The sequence below is a fragment of the Myotis davidii genome, unplaced genomic scaffold, assembly GCF_000327345.1.
Source record: "Myotis davidii unplaced genomic scaffold, ASM32734v1 scaffold1596, whole genome shotgun sequence".
Taxonomy (NCBI): Eukaryota; Metazoa; Chordata; class Mammalia; order Chiroptera; family Vespertilionidae; genus Myotis; species Myotis davidii.
The window spans coordinates 31,537-45,681 of record NW_006287456.1 but is presented as its reverse complement, the minus strand read 5'-3'; the positions used below and the strand labels follow the sequence as shown (position 1 = coordinate 45,681).

Genomic DNA, 14,145 nt, shown 5'->3' with positions numbered 1-14,145 from the left:
CCGGATTGCGAGACGGTGCAGGCCGGGTTGAGGGAACCCCTCCCAGTGCATGAATTTCATGCACCAGGCCTCTAGTTATTAAATAATAATACAAGAATAAACTCTATTTAGGTATTCACAACTGTAAAGCTACTTTTGCCACACCCTGTATTTAAGCTCTTAATTGGCATATTTAAGGAATGGAGCATTTTTCTCTTCCATTAAGTAGGTAGTAGACAGATAGCAAAATTTCCTCAGGCAAGAACACCTCTTCAGATGTGGGTATTGAGAACTTCTAGAACTCTTTCAGCTATATGTAATAGACCTCTCATTAGACATTTTTAGAAATACAACACTTAACCTACATGGATATACTTACTTTAGTAACTTAGCCTTTTCCTTTAGTATTTCCAAAGGGATCAAATAAAAATACCAAGTTAACTTCCCATGGAATTCTGGAAAAGACAATAGCAATAAAGCTGAAATTTGTTTTAGCTATGCTTTTAATACTACTGTCTGGAATTTGTTTCCTGTGGATCATGTGTGGCTGAAACTAATACAGGCTTTTAATTTCCTGGTTGAGTATTGTTTTCAGTGAAGGGAGAAATAGACTCTTAAAAAATGTAAAGGTCAAGAATCAAGTGTGTAAATTGGCTTTCTTGCAGGAAAACTTGAACTTGGCACTGAACTCCGCTTCTGCCATTGGGTGTCACGTTGTGAACATTGGTGCAGAGGATTTGCGGGCTGGGAAACCTCATCTAGTGTTGGGACTGCTTTGGCAAATCATTAAGATCGGTTTGTTCGCTGACATTGGATTAGGCAGGAATGAAGGTAATGGAACAGAATCATTATTTTGAAACTTGTTTATTGGTTATTTTTTTTCTAGCCATGCAGACTGTCATACTGTCTGTCTTGAGGTGATTAGATGATAGGATTAACAAGGTAATGCTATAAAGTAATTCAGGAAAATAGCCTACTTATAACTTCCTTCTTTAGTAGTAATTAACATTTGCCTGGCACTTTAGAATTCATTTTGCAATAAAGACACAAAGCACAGAATTTAAGGAACTTTCCCAAGATCCCCAAACTTGGTATCTATTTTCTGCTTTGTCCGCACAAACCCCACCCCTTCATCACCCTCAGCTCTACCACTGTGCACCATCTCCTATTATTTTTTATTCTTTTTATATTGTATCATAGGCTTAGACCTCTTAAAAATATTCTGACCCGCCCTTGATGGTCTCCTATTTCCCAAACCAGCAGAAACATTGTCCTTCTTACAGCATAGATTTTTTTAAATCACATCACGCAGTTGTAGAATATATAAGTGTGTGCAATACGATTGTGATGGAGTCTAAGGAAGTACTACATTATTCTCTCCCTATAAAGTTTAAAATAGTAAGCACCACTGCAAATATTCGTATTTTATTCCAGAAATCACCATTTCAACCCTCAGTTACTTTTGGGGAAGAATATATATTTGGGGTTCTCAGTATTTCAAGGTCTCATAATGTCTATCAAGAATCTTATTTTGCACATTTTTATCCATTATAAGACTTGCACTTTAAGAATTTATTGTACTTTCAGTCCACTCACATGTACCTATATTTGAACAAATACAGTTTCTGTCATTGCTGGCCATCTTCACAATGGTGTTTGTCTAGTTAAAGGAGTCAAGGTCCATTGAAAAAGGAAAAGGAGACAACAAAATAAAATTATATTGGCTCATGTAATAAATCAAGCGATTTATCTTTGACAAGGTCTTAGGTGCATAGATGTCAGGCTGTTTGATCCTTTCTAGCCTTTGACTTTGCAGAGATGGGGAGCAGCAGGAGGGGTTCTGTACAAATGATCATGCAGCCTCTCTCCTTGCTTAAATGTCTCAGTGCCAAAATGGCATGGCATGAAGCAAAGCCCATGAAAAATGAAATTTGCCTTATAGGTCTGGCTTAGACCATTTCGGAAATCAGGCACTTTCAGTCTTGTTCAATATAAATCTCTTTTATTTAATGGGAATTAATTATTGCATAAGGATTACACAACTTCTTCATAAAACAATGCTTGAATTTAGACAGTTCTCTATGCCAACAGTTTTCTACCAGTGTGCTGCGAGAGGCACATGGGTGTGCCACAATAATTTTTTTAAAATATGTTTTATTGATTTTTTACAGAGAGGAAGGGAGAGGGATAGAGTCAGAAACATCGATGAGAGAGAAACGTCGATCAGCTGCCTCCTGCACACTCCCTACTGGGGATGTGCCCGCAACCAAGGTACATGTCCTTGACCAGAATCGAACCTGGGACCCTTGAGTCCATAGGCTGACGCTCTATCCACTGAGCCAAACCGTTTAGGGCAAGAATTTTTAAAACTATTTAGTCAGGGGCACTGGCCTCTTTTCCCTTAGATTGTCAAATAAAATGACAACGGCCAACGTAACAATAGCCATCAGGTGTGAATGGATCAAAATTATACCTTATTTTTGGTCATATCAGCAAAAAATATATTTTTTGGTGTGCTGCTGAATTTTAGTAATTAGTTTATGTGTGCCAGGAGATGAAAAAGGTTGAAAATCACTGCTCTGTGCAAACATCCAGCTCTACTTATTTTCTGTAGAAATATTTACACACACACACACACACACACACACACACACAAACCCCTCTGCTTCTTCCACACTTGATGGAAGAAGCTCAAAACTCAGGCTGGCAGAAAATCAACAACTTTAGTGCTGACATCAATTTAACAACAAAAACTATTGAGCAGCCTTTACATGTTAGGTGCTATGGAAAATGGAAAGTTGAATTGCATTCCATTAAAAATAGGTTTAACTCTTCAAGAGTTAATTAATTATACTTAAATGTAAATACCATAATGTTTGTATGTTCCTTTAAATAAAAAGTTAGGTGAAAGGCTCCACTATTTTAAACATCATCCCCCAAATCTGTAATTTTAATATTATTAAACAAGGACAGTTTATGTTAATATGTGATATAAAGTGAAAATGCTCATCTTAAAAGCTTTAATTTAGCCGAAACCGGTTTGGCTCAGTGGATAGAGCGTCAGCCTGCGGACTAAAAGGTCCCAGGTTCGATTCCGGTCAAGGGCATGTACCTGGGTTGCGGGCACTTCCCCATTGGGGGATGTGCAGGAGGCAGCTGATCGATGTTTCTCTCTCATCGATGTTTCTAACTCTCTATCTCTCTCCCTTCCTCTCTGTTAAAAATCAATAAAATATATTTTTTAAAAAAAGCTTTAATTTACTTCGTATTTTGAATACGAAGAATAATAAAAAAGGAAAAAACTAATACTGTCTATTTGTGTGTATTCTCATAAGACAAAGTCTTTATCTGTCTCATAATTATCTACTTATATATTTCTCTTTTATTAGACTCTGAGTACCTGGAAACCAGGAAGTAGGTCATGCTGGTTTTTGCATCTGTATTATTTAAGTGTCAAAAGACTGAATGAACTTATAATTACCATCATCGTCATAATATATGGGTCATGGCTTTGTATTGTTTTTCTTGTAGCCTTGGCTGCTTTACTTCGAGATGGTGAAACTTTAGAGGAGCTTATGAAATTGTCTCCAGAAGAGCTTCTGCTTAGATGGGCAAACTTTCATTTGGAAAACTCAGGCTGGCAGAAAATCAACAACTTTAGTGCTGACATCAAGGTAACTGTAACTGTGCAAAGAACCATAACACTTTGGGGGGCTATAGGGACTTGAGAGATTTCATCCCAGCTTAACAGAGGGAAAATCCTACCAGTTTCTCACCGAGCCTTGTTGCCTCTTGACCCCAATGGTAGATTTCAGTAGAGAGGTGGAGCTAAATAAGGAGCATGGGCACCAAGTCTAGCTTCCATTTTGTGGAAAAAAGGAAAAGTATTATAGTCCTAGCATTTTATATTCTGCTTACTGTTGCACATGGAGTATAAAAGGATGGGCCATAACTGTTCTATTCCTAACTGCCTTTCCCAGGCCTCAGTGTACCTGTTAGCAAAGACACAGAAGAGAGAGAGGACCTCAAGATTCCCTTTCCCCTTTCTTATATGCCTCCTCTCCTGTCATGTGCTCCTACCTTTAGACATTGAGTTCTTGAGAGTACTGATGAGCTCTTATATATGTCTGGCTCCTACTTCAGCCCCTGCCCCAGTGCCCTCCTACTGAGTCCACCTCTGACACAGCACCTGGCATATAAAAGGCCCGCAAAGATTCCTTGCGTTGAATCAAATTCTAGAGCTCACTGCTCCCCATGAACAGTAGGGAAAACTAGCAAGTGAAGGAAGACATCGGTAGCATTCTTTTACAACACGGTGCCCTTGGCTACTCAAGGAGAGAGAACCAAAATTGTCATAGCAAATATCATGAAGTTCTCATTAACTGACTGGACTATCTCCCAAGTCCAGATGTTGGGACACAGGGAACAAACGTGAGGATCTTTACCAGATGTCACTGACCAACAGGGCTATGAAAACAGTAGGCTGTGATCATAGCAATTTGTTCAGCGGTGAGAGGAAGTAGCGGGCTATTTGCACTACTAATTTCATCAGTGAAAATTGTGCCTCGCCCCCAAATTATCAGAGCAGTTCGCCCCATCCCTTTTCATTTACACAACATGTGTGGCCCAGTATATTATACTTATGCATCAGATGTGTTCCTGAAAACCCTTCATAGGTACATTTTATGCTCTAAGACTTATCTTAAATGCACAAAAGGAAATATCATTTTTAAATGAAGCCTGTTTTGAAAATATTTGTTAAAAGCAAAGAGTTGTCCAGTAATGTGAAAAGGAATTTCCAATATGTCTGTATTCAAGTTCAATTTTTCACCTGCAAAGCACTTTTCAGTATAGTCAATACAGACTCTGGTGGGTCTGTTCTTAACCTGCTCCCCTCAAATGCATAAGATTAAGTTATCTATTCTCTCTGCGCCTTTTGTGGGTAATTGTAAATGAAAGCACTAACACACTGCCATGCACTATTAGAAGGAGGAAAATCCTGTGTCCGCTAATGATAGGACCTGGGTTTGCATTTCATGAATTGCTTTGAAATGACTTTCACTCCCCTGATTTTCCCCATGCTTAGAATAATTTAGGGTACTGGCTATCAAACTCTCTTGGGCAGCTTGTTTACCATGCAGCTTTCTGGGCAGCTCCCAGAGAGTCATCATATTTGGTAGGAATGGGGTTGAATCCAGTAATCAGTATTTTGAACAACATCCCAGGGGATCACGATGCTCATAATCTGCAGAGCTTACTGTGAGAAACATTCCTTCAGAGCCTGTCTGGACTGTTAAGGCCCAGTAATAGCAAACTATCATACCTGGGAAGGTGGTCTTCAGATACAGCAGGATTAAGGCTTCTTCTTCTTCTTCTTTAAATTGATTTCAGAGAGGAAGGGAGAGGGGGAGAGAGATAGAAACATCAATGATGAGAGAGAATCATTGATTGGCTGCCTCCTGCACGCCCCACACTGGGGACCGAGCCCACAACCTGGGCATGTGCCCTTGGCTGGAATCGAACCTGGGACCCTTCAGTCCGCAGGCCAACGCTCTATCCACTGAGCCAAACCGGCTAGGGCGATTAAGGCTTCTTGACTCCAGTTCCTGTCCTCTGGTATTCCAGAGAGGCAGAATTTTACTTTGATGTGTTTTGAAGACCCCTATTAGGTATTTGTGCTAACCTAATGGTTTTCGAGCTGTGTTCTATAGAATGTCCACACAGCCTGAATTCACTGGGCCCATCCCCCCAATATGAGCAATGCCACTTTGTTTTAGGAACTGGGATTTCAAGGGAAAATGTTCAAGTGCCGAAAGAGTTCAGGAGCTCAATACAGAAAGAGAGGCTTTTTGGGGTTAAGTATATTCAGATCATAAAGGGTTAAATGTTATTTCGCCACGTGAAGTGTTGCTCATTTTGTTAAAATTTCATTTAAATTTACAATTAAATGCATCTTTAACACAGCTAGTCTCTTTTTCATAGGGTACGGTATGTATTGTGCTTTGTAATGATATAATGTTTATTTTTTTTTTTTATGCTTCCTGGATTTCTACTCTCCCACTGACTTTTCTTGCTTATTTTATCTACCAAGCTTATTGACTTCAGTAATTCAGTGAAGGTACAGAACTAGTTTTGTGTTTACTAGCATTATTGTGTTGATTACTTCAAGAAATTGTAAAATTGTGACAAAATCCAGTTCATCTATTTTCAAGGCAGACATAAGACCAGATAGATGAACTTTTGGGGGGACAAGGTCTGTTAAATTAGAAGACAGATGTTTGTGCCATATATTCTTTAAAACTTCAGTGCAGATATCCTTCCAAACATGGGACAATAGGATGCATTCATTCTTTGTGAATGTGATCTCACTGACATTTTCAATTCATCCGTAGGATTCCAAAGCCTATTTCCATCTTCTCAATCAAATTGCACCAAAAGGACAAAAGGAAGGTGAACCACGGATAGATATTAACATGTCAGGTTTCAATGTAAGTATAGGTGCTTCTTTTCAACTTTACATCTTACAAAATTATTGTCAATTTCTTATAAATACAAGAGTGTTTATAATTATATATGTAGGGGTATTGACAGTTTTAAGTATTACTTTAAAGTTAATTTTAATTGCTATACTTATCATTCAGAGGCAGAAAGACTTTATTTTGAGAGTTCAGTAGTGAGTTCCATAATTATGGCGGTAATGGTTTATAATGAATGGCATAAATATTCAAAGCAAGCATGGGGAAATAAGTACTAGAGACCGACCTTTCCCAAATGTTTGGATTATAACCACAGATGTAATGACTACATATTTATATATGCATCTGTTATCCTGTGTTGAGAATAATATGAATATGTTTACAAACTCCTGATCCATGAAATACAATTGGGGAATTACTGACATGAACCATGTTCCCTGGTTACACCATTAATTTGTTCAATGATCAGGGACTATTTCCTTCCCAAAATTGGATCTCACTTTGTTCGTCCACAAAGTAAGGCGCTGGACCAGCCTGTTTAATGTCAAGTTTCTAGGGTCCTGTCATTCTTTATACCCATTAGATATGGAATGCACGTACTAATCTTAAAAATCCACATTTCTAGCCTATTGTGCAATAGGATTGAGTGGATTGCACTGGCTAACCCATTTACACTGCCCTTATTAGAAATGAATTTATAACTGACTTGTTTGCTTATATTTCTGTCTGTATGTTAAATATGAAACTCCGGTTCAGGTCACTCTTGCTACAAATGAGGCACCATCCTGTGCACTGAGGAAGCCAGATGCCTGGGTAAATGGCACCAGTATACTAACTGATTCTGATTCTGATAAAGCTCTTCAGCCAATCCTCCCTGAGTGATCTTCCTAAAACACTCCTTTCTTTGTCTCTTTCCTCCTCAGAATCCTTCTAGGATTCCCATTGACTCTAGAGTTCAGTCTGAAACGTCCTGCATAGCATTTTAAGGCCACCCCATCTCTCCTACCCAGTGTTATTTCCCACTAATCTGTACCCCCAAACGCTCATTTTATTTATCTCATAGCCTTTGCTTTTCCCCTTTTTGCAGGGTCCTTCATCTCTTAGCCTTACACCTTCTCTAGGACCTACTTTTCTGAAAAGTTTTAGCTTTTTCTTGATGGAGTTTAGCAGGAGATGTTATTTCAGTTGAGTTTAATGTATTCCGTCCTTCGATCTATGATCTGGTGCCATCTAGGGTATTTTCAAGTTACTGCAAATCCAGCAGGGCCAATTTTTTTTTTTTTTCATTCAAAACAATTTTATAATAAGTACCATATGTTGGGTAAGAGAAAGTAGAATTTTATATACAGCCTATCATTATAAGGAAACATTTTTGTATTTTGAGTATGGCCTCTTAAAATGTCTTCTTTTACTTAAACAGGAAACAGATGATTTGAAGAGAGCTGAGAGTATGCTTCAACAAGCAGACAAATTAGGTTGCAGACAGTTTGTTACCCCTGCTGATGTTGTCAGTGGAAACCCCAAACTGAACTTGGCCTTTGTGGCTAACCTGTTTAATAAGTATCCAGCACTAACTAAGCCAGAGAACCAGGATATTGACTGGACTCTATTAGAAGGTAAAATTCTAATGACGGGTACTACAGAGCAGAAATATATAGACCACGATGATTTCATAATCTTCACTTAAGTTTCCTTATCCACTTTCATTTAGCAAACATCTGCTAGAAGTAGACTCAAAGACTGAGTAAAAAAATGGCAGCTGACAGAAAGAGATGATACAAGGGAACTTTTATTTTTTATGTTTTTATTTATTTTTTTAGAGAGAGAGAGAGGAAGGGAGAATGATAGAGAGATAGAAACATCAATGATAAGAGAGAATCATTGATCGGATGCCTCCTGCACGCCCCCCCACTGGGGATTGATCCCGCAACCCAGGCATGTGGCCTGACTGGAATCAAACCTCTTGGTTCATGGGTCGACATTCAACCACTGAGCCACACCGGCTGAGTGATATGAGAGAACTTTAAAAATTAAAGTAGTTTAACTTAAGTCCCTTTAGTAAACCAATGTTTTATTTTAATATTTTAAAATTAGATCACATTTTTAATGTCTCACAAGACAAATGTGCATCTGCATAAAATTTGATCTATAAATTTACAATACTTTTGTTTCATTCTTCCACAGTCAGACTAACTGGAACTAGCCCCCCATTTCTTTCACACATACCTACTCAAAAAATAGTAATAATGTGTAGTAATTATTTGTTTAACTTTGGGGAAGGCAGTTTACCTTTTCCAGGTCATTCATATATATAAAAAGTATAGTATTGAAAAAATAACAAATGTAAATAGCAGTTGTTGGATTTCCATTGGCATTACTATAAAATATTTAAATTTTATGCTTTTGACATTTCAAGTAATTTGTTGTTTTAATATAGGTGTATAAAAAGAAGCACTCGTGTAGTTTAGTGAACATACAATACAATATACCAGTGATGTATTATAGAATTGTGTACCTGAAACCTATATTTGTATTAACCAATATCACCCCAATAAATTCATTAAAGTTTTTTAAAAGTTAAAAAATAAAAATGGGTAGAGGAAAGGTGTAAATTAATATGAATATCAATTCATATGACCAGAGCAACTTTTTAAGACACAAACTACACTTGATAACATCAGTTATTTTGAAGTATGGTGACTTGAGCGACATTGGAGAAGAATTAAAGGAGAGTGGGAGTTTGTAAAAAGTTCCTAAATGTCTAAATTGCTTAACTGGTTATAATAAGGTCCTATTCTTTCATTTTAAAGTAAATGAACAAATTTTAAAAATAAGCATGTGTCTAGAGGATGTACTTAGAATGCTTAGAAATTCATAAGGAGAAAACCTTTAGATCTGGAGAGGAAATAGTCTTATGTATTGGTTGACATTATATGCACATATACAAGAAGTTTAATGAATATAAAATTTGTTAATATTCTTAATAGGAGAAACTCGTGAAGAAAGAACCTTCCGTAACTGGATGAACTCTCTTGGTGTTAATCCCCATGTAAACCATCTCTACGCGTAAGCCTTCTTACTGCCATTATAAATAGTAATGAACATCATGAATGGGTGCTACACAAATAATTACTGCTCTAAAAATTTTCTAAATATTAATTTATAGTGGTTATTTATATTGGAAAATGTTGAGTTGTGATATCATCAACTGTAAGTGATAGAATGCATTAATGTCTTTCTGGGGAGAAGATACCCTAATTTGAGACAAAGATCATCAAGGAACACTTTAAGTAGACCATCCATGATGCCTGGGGGCCTTTGTGCTCACTGTTCTCTCAGCCTAGAATGTTCTTTTCTACATCTAATGCCTCAGTTCCTTACTATATTCACACCACTGGTTCAGATCAACAGATTCAGGTGTTGCCCACCACCGGCCACTCTCTAAACTCTAACCCTAGCTCTGTTTTTCTTCATAAGACTTGCATGCACCCCAAATCATATCTATTTATCCATGTACTTGTTTATTCTCATTCTCTCTCTCTCTCTCTCTCTCTCTCTCTCTCTCTCTCTCTCCCTGACTCTAATGTAAAGCCAGGGATTTTTCTCCTATATGCCCAGCTTCTAGAGCAGTGCCTTGCAAACAGTAAGCTCTCAACAAATACTTTTAAGTGAATCAGATGGTCTTAGCTCTATTTTCGGCATAGATTGATAGAATATATGTCTTGGGTATTACCTCTGGTTTTATATGTCTTGTTTGACAGTGTCATGTTATTGGTTTTAAGGAACAAAAGCCAAGTGTTTGAAAATACTAATTAAATCATTTTTAAATTATTAGTGACCTGCAAGATGCCCTGGTAATCTTACAGTTGTATGAGCGAATTAAAGTTCCTGTTGACTGGAGTAAGGTTAATAAACCTCCATACCCAAAACTTGGAGCCAACATGAAAAAGGTAGAAATTTAAATTGCCACATATCTTTGTTACCAACTATTTTTCTTCTAAATTTGTTTCTTTTGTTTGGAAATCTCTTAACTCAGAGCTTCTTGTGGACAGGAACTGTGTCTTATTTGCTGTTGTGTGCTAAGTGTCTGGCATCACACACGTGTACAGACTAAACAAATGAAAATCTTTAACCATTTACTTTTGTGTGTTTGCAGCTAGAAAACTGCAACTATGCTGTTGAATTAGGGAAGCACCCTGCCAAATTCTCCCTGGTTGGCATTGGAGGGCAAGACCTGAATGATGGGAACCAAACCTTGACTTTAGCTTTGGTCTGGCAGCTGATGAGAAGGTATGATACACAATTAAGGCTGTTTAAGCTTCACTCTGATACAGGTCTGTAAACGAGTTGTTATTTTTAAGCAAACCCATCAATGACTACACCTTTGAAATGTTTGTATTTAGACTCTGCAATGAGCTTAAGTAATGAGTATATGTTTGATGTTCCGTGGGAGATGATGCCTCCTTGAGAGTTGGGCAACAGAACTGTGAACATTTCCTTTTCTCATAAGAAACCCGACACATACACTTGAGCCTCGCCTAAAGTCAATGAATATAGAAATAACCAGAAGAAATTATGAACATCCCATGTATCCATTTAAAAAAAATCTCTAGCCCTAACCGGTTTGGCTCAGCGGATAGAGCGTCGGCCTGCGTACTCAAGGGTCCCAGGTTCGATTGCGGTCAAGGGCATGTACCTTGGTTGCGGGTGCATCCCCAGTAGGAGATGTGCAGGAGGCAGCTGATCGATGTTTCTCTCTCATCGATGTTTCTAACTCACTTTCCCTCTCCCTTTCTCTCTGTAAAAAATCAATAAAATGTATTTAAAAATAAAATAAAATAAATAAATAAATAAATAAGATCTCTTAACTATAATGCTGAAAAACATTTGCTATGACTGGGTGCCAACCAAAGCAGTGCTTATGTTAAGATTTTACCACAGTCGGACTAATACCAAATGTGCCTGCTGTAGACGGTTGAGCTTGCTCATTAAAACACTGAAAATCTTAAACCCCACTGTCACCTCCACTACTGCAAAGGGTAAATCACTAGCAACCCACTTCTACTTGAAACCTTTAGTTTCTCAAACCTAAGGAATAAAAGAAATGGAAGCTGAAGCATCTTCCTAAAGTTTACATTTTTACTCATAAAGTAGATTGGGACCTTTTCTCTGGCTTCTTCTTTTAGATATACCCTCAATGTCCTGGAAGATCTTGGAGATGGTCAGAAAGCTAATGACGACATCATTGTAAGCTGGGTCAACAAAACATTGAGGGAAGCTGGCAAATCAACTTCCATTCAGAGTTTTAAGGTAAGGATTTCCATGTGTGACTATTAAACATTATGTTTGCTAGAAGGTCTCTGTAATTTTGGAAGGACAACCTTTGGTTCATTGTGAGTGAGAATTATCATTGGACTAATGGCAAGGTTCTCTTTGAATTCTCTGGCCTTTTGTTTTGGGAACTTTATGTCAGTAATCTCATGTTTTACATATTGAAATTTGTACGTATTAAAATTCTCAGATTTGTTCTCCTTTTGCACTAGGACAAGACGATCAGCTCCAGTTTGGCCGTTGTGGATTTAATTGACGCCATCCAGCCAGGCTGCATAAACTATGACCTTGTTAAGAGTGGCAATCTAACAGAAGATGACAAGCACAATAATGCCAAGTAAGGGATGGCCGCCTGATATCCTGCAAGAGCCAGGCAGATCTTCATTCTCAGTCAAATTCTACCACTTAAGAATTGTGTCACCTAGGGGAAACCTCTTTGAGCCTGAGAGTCCTCATCAGTAAAATGGGAACAATAATAATTAACTTGGAGATTTTGAAATGAACAAAATACATAAGAGCCTAGCATTGTGCCTGACCTAGCAGGTGCTCAATCAGTTGTTGCTTCAGGGAATTAGAGCAATAATGTAGTGTGTGCTATAATGCAACTCGGCTACAAATTTACAAGGGAAAAATGAGCTACGGATAACCTGCCTTAGATTAAAGTATTCTTCTGTCTCACTTTTTAAAAACACATTATCCTCTGATACCCTTTTTACTGTGCATAGATCACTCTGGCTGTGTATGTTGAGCTCATTATCTTGGTCCCTAAATGGGCAGGATGCTTAACCCTCAGCTGAAAATATGCTTTGGAAGTTTCTTGCATTTCAACAGCATTGAGATCTTTTCTACCCATCTCTTCCCTTTTTCACTAATGACCTTGACTGTGACCTGGATTTATGGGCAACCCATGAGAGCTTTATTAGTACATTGAAAATCACCCCAGAGCAGGGCTTCATAGGATAGCTAAGGAGCATTACTGCAAAAAAAAAAAATTCCTGTTAATAAACACCTAGAAATGCCACGTGTATTAATTGTGGTGTGCTCCTCTGCAGATTTCTCTAGCTGGTCATGTCAGTTCTTTCCTTCCTTCCTTTGTCTGTCCTTTCTGTTCTTTGCTCTAGTCACTCTGGCCATGTGCCATGTAGAAATTTGAAAGTATTCACTGCATCTACCAAAGCAACTTGGATTTTGCATCTGGTATAATTTTCCACCCCATATCTCTAAGATCACGTGAGAGTGTAAAAAAAAATTATTTAACCACATGACCTTTAAAAAAAGCATTGATTGTGCAGCCAATCTGGGTGATTCTGTGTGTGTGTGTGTGTGTGTGTGTGTGTTTCATTTTCATATCAAGTCAGTGCTCCAAAATTAACTATAATTTTGTATTGGAGAAAATAAGTCTTTTCAAAGTCTGCTCCACCAAGCACCACATTTCTCCAGTTGCTGGGAATTATAAAGGGGAGAAAGGGACCTAGCATGTGGGGCTCCCATGAGCCTTGCTTCAACCAGCTGGTAGGTGGCAGCTGGTAGGTGGTAGTTCCAGACAAGAATACAGCCCAGCCTGACCCCACCACCTACCATCTCTCCACCACACCACCTCCCTGGGGTGCTGGTGTGCCATGTAGAAATTTGAAAGTATTCACTGCATCTACCAAAGCAACTTGGATTTTGCATCTGGTATAATTTTCCACCCCATATCTCTAAGATCACGTGAGAGTGTAAAAAAAAATTATTTAACCACATGACCTTTAAAAAAAGCATTGATTGTGCAGCCAATCTGGGTGATTCTGTGTGTGTGTGTGTGTGTGTGTGTGTGTTTCATTTTCATATCAAGTCAGTGCTCCAAAATTAACTATAATTTTGTATTGGAGAAAATAAGTGAATAAATGTTATCAGTCCCAAATGGCAGAGCTTAAAAACCTGGTGTCCCTTAAGAGTAACCTCGAAAACAAAACAACAAAAAGTGAAATGGTTCCGATTTGAACTTTCAATGTGGAAGCCAAATGATTATAGAAAATAGATGTCTCCTATCGTGTGCTTGACTGACAAAATTTTCATCTTAATTTTCGTTTCCTCAAAAAATAGGTATGCCGTGTCAATGGCTAGAAGAATTGGAGCCAGGGTGTATGCTCTTCCTGAAGACCTTGTGGAAGTAAAGCCCAAGATGGTCATGACCGTGTTTGCATGCTTGATGGGCAGGGGGATGAAGAGAGTGTAAAATAACCAATTTGAATAAAAACAGTCTCGCTCCCAGGTGCATGATTAGCAAGTCAGCTATTTCCAGGTGAAGTGCTCATGGCTTAAGGAACTGTTGGTCATTTAAAGGACTTTTCATTTTGATTAAGAAGAAGCTCCTCAT

General features: G+C 38.1%; 1 protein-coding gene across 6 annotated transcripts in view; it reads left to right on the top strand.

The window, feature by feature from the left end:
- Positions 1 to 14,043, top strand: part of PLS3 (plastin 3) — an 86,820-nt gene extending 72,777 nt beyond the window's left edge. For 5 of the 6 annotated variants that reach the window (XM_006759215.2, XM_015560955.1, XM_006759216.2 and 2 more), the window contains 10 exons: positions 645 to 810; positions 3,511 to 3,653; positions 6,372 to 6,467; positions 7,876 to 8,071; positions 9,443 to 9,521; positions 10,291 to 10,405; positions 10,612 to 10,745; positions 11,642 to 11,765; positions 11,999 to 12,123; positions 13,872 to 14,043. In XM_006759215.2, the coding sequence (XP_006759278.1) occupies positions 645 to 810; positions 3,511 to 3,653; positions 6,372 to 6,467; positions 7,876 to 8,071; positions 9,443 to 9,521; positions 10,291 to 10,405; positions 10,612 to 10,745; positions 11,642 to 11,765; positions 11,999 to 12,123; positions 13,872 to 14,004 (1,311 nt within the window). In that variant the 3' untranslated portion in view covers positions 14,005 to 14,043. Of the gene's footprint in view, positions 1 to 644; positions 811 to 3,510; positions 3,654 to 6,070; positions 6,098 to 6,371; positions 6,468 to 7,875; positions 8,072 to 9,442; positions 9,522 to 10,290; positions 10,406 to 10,611; positions 10,746 to 11,641; positions 11,766 to 11,998; positions 12,124 to 13,871 lie in introns of all 6 variants that reach the window. The other variant, XM_015560956.1, reaches the window with a different exon arrangement.
- The last annotated feature ends 102 nt before the right edge of the window (positions 14,044 to 14,145 follow it).